The sequence below is a fragment of the Oculina patagonica genome, unplaced genomic scaffold (assembly GCF_052425735.1).
Source record: "Oculina patagonica isolate OP01 unplaced genomic scaffold, crgOcupat unplaced618, whole genome shotgun sequence".
NCBI lineage: Eukaryota > Metazoa > Cnidaria > Anthozoa > Scleractinia > Oculinidae > Oculina > Oculina patagonica.
In genome coordinates this window covers 1-10,290 of record NW_027558491.1, presented here as the reverse complement: position 1 = coordinate 10,290, position 10,290 = coordinate 1, and the positions used below count along the sequence as shown (strand labels likewise).

The 10,290-nt window shown below is 39.6% G+C and overlaps 1 protein-coding gene across 2 annotated transcripts; it reads left to right on the top strand.

The window, feature by feature from the left end:
- Positions 1–2,055: 2,055 nt before the first annotated feature.
- On the top strand, positions 2,056–10,283 carry LOC144641023 (uncharacterized). Of its 2 annotated transcripts, XM_078500082.1 has the most exons (5): positions 2,056–2,715; positions 6,341–7,187; positions 7,740–7,931; positions 8,293–8,350; positions 9,200–10,283. In XM_078500082.1, the coding sequence occupies exons 2-5, from the start codon at positions 6,353–6,355 to the stop codon at positions 9,216–9,218; spliced, it is 1,104 nt and encodes a 367-aa protein (XP_078356208.1). In that variant the 5' UTR covers positions 2,056–2,715; positions 6,341–6,352; the 3' UTR covers positions 9,219–10,283. The 2 variants fall into 2 exon arrangements, with proteins under 2 accessions (XP_078356208.1, XP_078356207.1); XM_078500081.1 differs by lacking the exon at positions 2,056–2,715 and having other exon boundaries at positions 6,146–7,187.
- The last annotated feature ends 7 nt before the right edge of the window (positions 10,284–10,290 follow it).

Below are 10,290 nucleotides of genomic sequence, written 5' to 3'. Positions count from 1 at the left end.
AGTCCACAGTGTTTGCTTTCAACAGTGTTTGCTTTCACGTGCAACAGTTTCGGTGGTGTTAGCGAACTCCCAAAGGCTGATTCAAATAGCGATGATATCGTCTCCGCAAAAAAAGCCCGTTTGATGCTTGCGGAAAGGTCCTTCTCTCCCCCTACCGTCGAAATCACTCTAAGAAATCAAGTGACAAACTTAAAGGATGTCTACGAACTTCCATTTAGAATCACCGTTGAAAATAGATTAAGAAGCTTTCAGCATAAACTCATACATAACATCATACCTACCAATCTCTCACTCTATAGAATGAAAATAAAAGAGTCACCACATTGCGAACACTGCCACTGTAAAAATGAGACACTTCTCCATAGGTTTTGCGAGTGCCCCGAAGTCAAGCTATTTTGGAAAGACGTCATAGAATGGTGGAATACAAATCGCTCTGACAATTTCAATCCTACTTGTTCGGAAATTCTTTATGGATACAGACCTGAGAACACCAGCTATCATGCTTTCAATCACTATCTTCTTATTGCTAAATATCATCTATATCTCGCAAGAAATCAGTCAGAGACTCCTAGCATAAAGGTCTTTCTTGCCTTACTGGAAATCAAAATTAAATGTGAAAGACAAATCGCTATTAAAAACTCTAGCTATAAAAAGTATGAAACAAAGTGGACCACTCTGCATAAGCGATGCGGTAGCTTTCTTTCCACTGTTTAAGCAAAAGAGCCAGGTTTAGGTGCATTTTCTTTGTCTGTTATATTTATCCTAAATCATTTTAGTTACATTAGATCTGTTGTTATATTAGTTTAGTGACAATTTCAGTTTTTTTTGTAAGTGCAGTGTAAGTTCTGTCAATTAGCTCTTGTGCCATGTATAGTTTTATAGTATTTTAGTCTCTTTTGTATTTAAAAAATATATATTTCACTGTAAGTAGTAAGCATCGCATTGTAAGTAGTGTAAGTGTTGTAAATAGTATACAGTGTCGAATTGTAAGAAGCGCAAGTGTCGTATTGTATTGTGCACAGCTTAAGTATTTGTACAATAAGTAGTGAGTAGTGGGCATACTTTTTTTGTATTTTTGTAAGTGATGTGCTTTTGTGTGTTTGCAATTAAAAAAAAAAAAAAAAAAAAACAGTGTTTGCTTTTGAAATAGAAACGGGGTGAGATATTTAATTAGGACTGCAGTGAATTGAAATGAATAGGAATTAGCAACAATGACATTCTACTCTGGGTGATTAAATCTGACAATTATTTAACAAAAAAAATGCTTCAGTTCAGAAGCCTGACCACTTGGGCTTCACTGACCAGTATGTTTTCGCTGTCAAAAATGTACTTTTCTCAAGAACGTGCTCAATGGGAAACTGACTCCTTACGAGTTAAGCATATCAATTTTTATTCGACGAGACGTTTTCACCTAAACCTTCATATTGCTTCGTTAAGTTTGCTCTTTTGTATCTAACAAAGTACATAAATGTATCTAGTAAAATACATAAAGGAAATAAAGGAAATATAACACAAACAATCTTTTTTTATTTTTCTGACATTTTCACGGCCTCTTTGCAATGTCACTTCTTTACAGTTTTTTGATTAATATGGTTGTTGCTAACAACATTCATTGTTTGACAATGGATAGAGGTGGAAAACTAGGACATCCCGCCTCTGATCTTTAATTCCTATTGATACTTGAATGACATAAGTCTTTCTTTATTTGCTTGCAAAATAAACGATTTTGGATTAATATCATAACATGATATTGCGTTTTCTTATAATATTAACACAAAAAATTCGGATAGTGTAAGGTAATTATAGCCAATACTACCAAGCTTATGTCGGTGTAATTTCAAAGATCTATTCTTTTTTTAAAAAGCTTTAGTCGTCACTTATTAATAACTATTGTAATACACTCTCCTAAATAAACAAGCGTGTTTCCATGCATACTAAATAACAATTTGAAAAGAATTATGCCAAATATAGGTGTTTTAACTTCAAAAGATGTAGATCCGGATTTTTAATAGTAGAGAATTAATGTTGCAAATTACAGTTCAATAAGACTTTGTGTAATATCATGGCAAAATGGTGTTATTTTCCTAAAAAAAATGTAGCTTCGTAATTTGCGTCGAATTAGTAACTTGATCGAGCGAAATTCTAATATGCAGTTAGTTTTACTAGTTCACACAGTCGAAAGCATCTGGTGTTAAAAAAAGTCCTTCTAGCCATCCTTTCCGCAATGACGAAAGATCTAAAACAAGAAAACACAATCCAGTTCAAATAGACTGCGAAATGCGAAAGAACAAAAGAACTAGACACACAGCACTCATATAAGAAATTGACAACGTCTGACCAAGTTGTCAAAGCCATTTGGAAAGGACAGCTGAAACCATTCAAAAGCGATCTGTGGTGACAGTTTCTAATGGCAATATGTGAGGAGTCGTGTTAGAATAACTTATCGCGGCATAGAGCCGAGCCCACGTCTACAAACGCGAAATAAATTTCTATTATATTTGCTGCTTATCATCTTTCTGGCTGCCTGATCAAGCAGATGGTCTGAAGGGAAGTCCGCGGCGAGGCAAGTTAATTTCGTGGAAACCGAGTCCTTTTCGCGGGTCTATCTTCATAAGAGGAAACAAATCTACCTACGACACGCAATTGCTATACGGTTAAAAAAAGAAGACTTTTCCATCTTCGAGGTTTTGTAAAACGACTTTTGTTCCTTGCGAGGTAAGGGCTTTTTATGTGTAGGTAGTTTTATTTTCAGGAGAAACGATACGAATATTACAACTAATACTGAGAACGATGAGATTGTTTCGCCGACATGGTACTAGTATATTGATTGGGCTGTAATCAGCTCTTTAATGCGCTTAAATCAAGAAAACGAATTTCTGTGACGAAAAACTTTCTACATTTTTACGTACGAGGGAAATATGGTTGGCGGTATTTTTTTCCATACGTTTTTCGACAAAATGATGGACACCTTTACACCTTGTTTAAAAAGGGACTTATAAAGTCCTCGATATAGGGTAAATTCAAGCTGGAATTGTAATTGTCGTGTGAGTGTTCGCCCACCGGACAGCACTAGAAGCATCGTTAACGCTTGGCAAAATGACATATTACTGATGAGGTTGAGAATATACAGTCTTCATTTGAATGAAGGTTTAAAAGACTTTCTCTTAAGAGAAGGTGCTATGCTCTGTCTTTTACCTTGAGTACGCTCCTTTTCACTTAGTTCAGAGCAGTATTTGAAATCGTTGAGGTCAAAAAATAGGGAACATTTCAGCTTGAAAAACTCTTGCAAATATATGTTGTCTGTTTTCTCATTGGACAAGCGAGGATGATCTTTTGCATGCGATCATTATTTCTCCTTGTCAGATCGTCGCAATAATACAGTAAATGGCAACTTAAGTTGCGCACTACCTCTGTGCAAAGTGATCGGTCGTAAAACTTCATAATTGCGTGCTACAGTTTGGATTATGTTACTGTTCTAGGCTAGCCGTGCATTATAAGGTTTCACAAGTAAAAAAAAAAACGAAAACGCCAATTATATTCAGTCGCAGCTGAATATCGCCGTGTCATTTACCAGTCGACAGCACGTCAGAAGAAAAACTATTACAGTATTCGTGAGATTTTAGCTAGAGCCGATTGATGGCAAAGCGTTTCGTGGGTCAGGGAAATTCCCCCCCAAAAAAATCAACGAAACCTACATCTTATAAACTCTAATCGGCGTAATCAATAGGGTTTTTTTTTCTTTTTCGAGAAAGTGGTCAGCAACTCCCGAAGAAGAAATTTTACAAATTTGTCTCGTTATTAAACGCCTGGGGGCATGTAAAAGTAAAGTAACTGAAACATAGAAGGTTGTGAGTTTCAAAAGATTCACAAGTGTGTATAATAAGTACGATAAAAGAGTAATGCAAAACAGATTTGTTGTTTAAACTCGAAAGCCATTCTGAATTTCGATATCAGGCTCAATCGATCTAATGTAAAATTCGATTTACGACAATATAATTATCGGCACGGATGCCGGCTTTTATCTCGCGAAATTTAAAAAACCGAAACTTCAAGATTTTAATAGCATGTTCGCGGTACCTTTAAATCGAAAAACGAACAAATAAAATAAATATAAACAGTTTTGGCCGCGGTATTTTATTAATCGGCTTCAAAACTCTCAAGCTTTGCGCAAAACTTAAATGGTTTGTAATTTCAAACAGAGAAAAATATACTTCAAGAATTCAACACGATACAAATGCCTTTGCTTAAGTACTCCTCAACTCTGTATACTCGGGGGAGAATAAACTTAAAAGTGGCTTATTTGTTGCACTTAGCTAGCTGTAAATATGTTTCCCATCTGTTTTTATATTTTCTAAGAATCGGGTTCGCTCCGTGAAGCTGTTAAACTTAAAGTGACCAACTTTCCATGTAGGTATTATCGCTCCAGAAAAGAACAATATGACTGAGAAATAATTCTTAAGCACAGATCGGTGATATGTCCAAAATAAACTTCATACATTGAGGGCTTTAAATGTGTTGCTTAAAGTCCTTAAAGCCTTCAGAGGTTTTAGCAGGTACGTGACCTAAAACAACATGCATGCATTCGTGTGGCGAAAACAAAACTCTTGAACCTCAAGAGACCGGACGAGGGTTTGTGCCAAGAATAAGAAAGAAGACAGCACCTTTTCATTCCATAAAAAACGCTCAGATCCATACACTTATCAGATATATCATTCTATTTTCTATTCTTTTTGCGGCTAAATGATCATTTGAGTAAACGAAAAATGACTTAGAAACTCGATCTATAGCTTAAAAAGTTAATTCCTTTAAATATACATTGTAATTTGATGGAAATTTTAAGCGGAAAGTTTCTTTGCACGACTTTTTATTGGAAAAAACACCTGTACAAACTATGGTCGCATGTTTTGGAAGCGTTACTATGGCAACAGAAAAACAGCACAATTATGAGTTTGCCGACAGTGAAAAAGTTATTTGTCTGTCTTTGTATTCTTTAGAGCTGACATCGCCGCCGACAGAAAATTGTTAATAACTTGGCAAGTTTCTTTACGACATTTTAAAAAGGAGCTCATGGGAACATTAACGGCGCCGATAAAAGCGGGTTGTCGGTAAAAGAGTGATAAATTAATAACACAGCATGTAAACTCCAGGACACTTGAGGGTTCTTATATACTGACTAATGACCCCGCTAATGACACGTAATTTATTATCGATATTTTTTCTAAGGTGTACTTTGCACGCGAGAGCAAAAAATGCTTTCTATTATAGAGTCACATAGCCGAAATTAACCTGTTATTGCAGCCCATTGACAAAAACAGGCTTGAAATAAGGCATTCAACTCATCTTTAACGAACCTACAGCGGATTTGACGAACAAAACGTTAGGAAAACGGAGGCTGAACTTACCGACTTTTTTACATACACTTAATTAACGAGTTTTGATAATACAAGCGCATTCACGCTTCTTTGAAGTGGCCGAACATTTTGTTCTTACTATGTCGTTAGCCATAGACCGATCCTATTCAAGAAACTGTCCAATTTTCTGCCAAATAGGACAAAACGTAAGATTCTTGGTACATTTCAGTTAAATGGTTGCTGGAACAGGAATAATGTCGTACTGAATATCAGAAAGAGCTGTCTTTATAGACACTTGCTCACTGTCATGATGGTAATCACTATTTGTGGGTTTCTATGTTAAAATATGGTTCTAGTACATGAAGTAGTCCAGTTACTACTGCAAAATGAAAACTGACCCCAGGCGGCAGGCGCTCTCTCTCATTTCAATGACCGCGCACAGCTTGGGGTGGGAGGCAGGCGTCAGCAGTTCATTCTGCATTCTCGTCCTCATAGCCCTTTCGTTTCTCTTAGCCGGCTGGGTCTTGGTACGAGAAAACCAAGGGCTCTGGGGACACAGGATTTCCAGTCCTAGATTCTAGCCTTCCGGTCTTCATGGATGCAGTCACGACGTTTCAAAAGAATGTATGAGAGAGTCGTTTCGTTTTCGACTTCCGTTGAGAAATTCTTTGTTCCAAAGAGCCAATCAAAAAAATTCCAATTAATTCAAAAATCCTATGTCCCCAGAGCCCTCCGTTTTCTCGTGCCAAGCCGGCTAAGAGAAACGAAAGGGCTATGGGGACGAGAATGTTCATTCTGACTGTTCTGGTTCGTCACCAGACCCCTCGAGCACACAGAAAGGAAGACGTCAGGTTTTATTTGTCCCTGTCCTCATGAACTTAGCTAAGTAGCTTAGGATCCAGCAGGCGATTATCACATACCCCAAGCTATCTGCTCCACTTTCTAACTTAACGTTTTGTTACAATGAAATGCTTTGTTTTTCCGCGCAGGCCAACATCAAAATGGACTCGTTCTTGCGACTTCTCCAGATAACTCTAATTATCACTCAAATCTACCAGTCACATCAAACTAGCCAAGCCACTTCCCCAACCAGCTTACAGTCATTATCAACAACAAGCGCAAGCTCATCGGCAAGCTCAGGCTCAAGCTCTTCTTCTCTGTGGAGTTCGCAAAACTCCAGCGAAGCGCCGACCACTACACGGGTAACTTCAGAAAACACTACCACCACTCCCATACATCCGTCAACTTCGATAAATATACTATCTACGTCTGCGACAGCAAGTGGCATGGAGGCTAGCGCGTCGATATCTGAAAGTAACACACCGGTGAAAACTACGCACAGGACAACAGCAAAAGTCATGATCACTTTAAGCCAAACCATGTCCAACGGTTCTGACAATCCTACGAAATTATCCTCGCAGACGAATAGTGTTGCTGCCGCATCAACGGACAGTGGTACAATGGTGCAGACAGACAGTATTTCTGCCAAGTTAACGCAGTCAGCGTTGCATTCAAGTCAGACGAGCAGACCTTCTGCCAAGGCCTCGGCACCGTCGCTGACGAGCAGTGTTTCTACCAAGCTAGTGCAAACAACGATGCAGATGAGCAGTGTTCCTGTCACATCAAAGCATCCAGCGTCAAATACAAGCAGTGTCCCTGAGTCAACAAGAGCAACGGGCGTGAGTAACTCACGCTCCTTTTCACGCCTAACACATATGCCCGCGAACTATTCCTCAAGCTCTGCTTCTCGGCCAGAAAGCGTCACCGTTACAATTGTTGTTCCCACGACAACGAAAGCATCCTCCACAGTCAAGAGTCTGACACCTCCATCTCCAGGTATAAATATACCCAGTCTGTAGAATACAGCGGCCGCCAATCACCACTTTCGGCCACTAGGCCAGCGGGCGGAAGCGATGAGATCAAAGTAGAGTGCAAACATGGCACGAAATAGTGTAATTTTTATTCTGACTACTAGTTGAAAATTACAATTTCTTTATGTTGCAATCAGACATAGGCAGCGGAGCAGGGTGAGCAGGGGGGCTGTAGTCCCCCAAACAAAAAATTTACGGGGGGCTCAAACCCCCCCCCCCCCCCTCCGCGATTTGGTGCCGAAAATATCGCGAGCGCAGCGTAAAATTGGTTTGTCAAAATATTCCGTCTCGTGAGTAAGTTCCGACATCTTCGAAATTTCTTTGGAAATCTTCCGGAAACTTTTTTATCTTCGGAACAGTTAGACAAATGATCGGAAACGTTCGTATGGCCTTCGAGCAACAATCGGAAAATGTTCTGAAATCTTCGGTCTAGATTAACTGCCCAGAAAACAAGAAGTTGCTAGAACGAAAATAAAGATGCTCCAAATAAACTTGTTTTTGTTTTGTACTGTTTCAGTGTCACTAAACTGGACAGACTGGTCTGTCGACGAGAGACATTGTCAAAAGTATTGTTCAGAGAAGGGTGGAACAGTGACGGCGAGTCGCCAGTGTTATTCACACTCGAGTACGCTGGCTACCAGTGTTTGTGCCATACACAACGACACGACACAAGTGGGTAAATGCGGTGAACCTCATTGTCCAATCTCAGGTTTGTTCCTGGATTTGCTTCACTAAATTAAAGTCTGCAATAAAGGTCTTCTCTTAGTCTTCCAGACTCAAGCCCCAGTTCTTTGCGACGGGACTAACTATTAAGCAGTCGGTTGATGTCGGAGACAATAGCGAGACACCTCATGACATATTTATATCACGTTACACTCATTTCATATAGTGAATACTAAACAGCACTGCGGTTAGCCTACAGCGAGAGAGACCCTGGGAACAAGGTTGAGCAAAAGCGAATTTTACACTTTCGACTTAAGTTTAAACCTCCCTAAAGTTAATTCAGGATTGGCGAGAACTTAAAACTCATTTTTGCTGTTTTACTAAACGTCAGTGTTTTGTCTCTACAGGCACAGAAGCCTTCAGAAGTTTCATTTCCGTTGTTGCAGTCGGCATCTTGCTCACTAAGTAAGTTCGTTTGGCACGACTTTGATAATTTAGCACCGCGATTTTAGCGTGCATATTTAATCATTGCACAATATAAGAAGAGAACTGACTTACTTATTCCTTTAGGCTCCTGGTGGAGCAAAGGGCGTCAACAATGCTTCGCCACCGAACTCTATTTGCTGCCGCCTTCTCTGCTGCGTTCCAGCTGATGTTAGCTTTCTTTAACTCCTCCTCAGTTGATCTTCTCCAGGTCTTAGCAGGTCTTCCCACCTTTCTTTTCCCCTGCGGATTCCACTTTAAGGCCTGCTTGGTGGTGTCAGTGCCTGGTTTTCTTAGTGTGTGGCCGATCCAAGCCCATTTCCTTCTTGCTATCTCAGTTGGTATGTGCTCTTGTCCTGTCCTGCTCCAGAGTTCTTTGTTACTGATCTTTTCTGGCCAGTGAATCTTGAGGATCTTTCTGAGGCACTTGTTGACAAAGCTTTGTAGCTTATTTGATAGAGCTTGTGTCACTTTCCAGGTCTCTGAGCCATAGAGAAGCGTAGCTTTTACATTACATAAGAAGAGAACACAGTCAGGAAAATAAGTACTTGTCGATCCCGTTAGTTGTTTGAGCCCGCAGTTTTTATCTCCATAGTTGCTAAGCAACATGCGGAAGTGCTCGCGGAAGATGATTGGATAAGAAGCTCTTCAAGTAGTTTACCTGAAGATTTGCCAAAAAACGATACTTCCTCCCCCTCCCCTCCTTCTCCTCGCCTGAATGAACAAGACCAAACGCTTCCAGCCCGTCAACAAACTAAAAGCAGCTTAGACCATCGTCATGCGTTAGTTAGGGCCAGGCTGATCTGCCATTCTCCTGTTTTCGCTTTCCAGGTTGGCAACATGTGTTTGAGGCTGAAAGCTAACAGGGACCTCTTCAGAGTCGTACATTAAGCAATGATCTGAAGGACGTGTACAGAAGTAGCATCCTACCCCCTGAGTCAGAGTTGTAATATAGACTCAACATTTTGTAGAAAAAGGATAAGAAAGATATTGGACGGTTAACTCGCGATCGAAAAGATTTTTAGAACTTGTAATTACTTAGGGTAGGATAAGACGTGTACATGCGACTAGTTAAACCAGGCCACTTGTAAAAAAATTTGACCAATCAAAACGCCAATAGAGAACAAAGGACTCTATACTGTCTATAGGTGGTTTTCACTGTCACGCCGCGAAAAAATAAATCCAAAACTATTGAGTCAAAAAAATCAAGAATATTACAGGATGTAGAAAACTACTATATAAACTACTTGTCCAATTCTCAGGTCTGTACGTTATTCCGTACTCGAGTTATCAGTCAAAATGTTTCACGCAAATTTAGAGAGCACAGTATGGAAACGCCATGTTGGAGCCCAACTGCTTGGGCTCCAACATGGCGGCCGGAAATCAACAAAAACATCTGGAATTAAATTCTTCTACAAAAAGCGGTCAAATCACCCTCATGAACAAGTATAAAGTACAAATTCACAAAAACACTTCTCGCAAAACCTCAACTGTCCAGATTGTTTAAAATCGCAGGATGAGGCATTTTTTAAAGAATACGTGACAGCCTTCCGGCGGCCATCTTTGATCTCGTGTGGCGTAAAACTCCGAAATTAAAAAGCTCTATCTTAAAGACGGCGAATGCTATCGAGCTAAAAACCTGTAAAAGGATATATATTATGCACGTCTAATTGCTATTGAAGGATAAAAACTCAGGGGTCTTGCGATTCTGGGTTTTAGAATATTGATGAAGTCACGTGAAAACCAAGAATACTCTATGTCCTGTCCTTTGCGACGAGTTATTATATCGTATTTTCTTAAACGCCGGGTTTTCTTGGCGAAAACCCTCCAGCATTTTTTTGAGGTAAGAAAAGCTGCAATAGTAATGGCAAGATATATATATTCCCTTTTTTAAAGATGAGTCAAATAAACGCCGGGTCCAG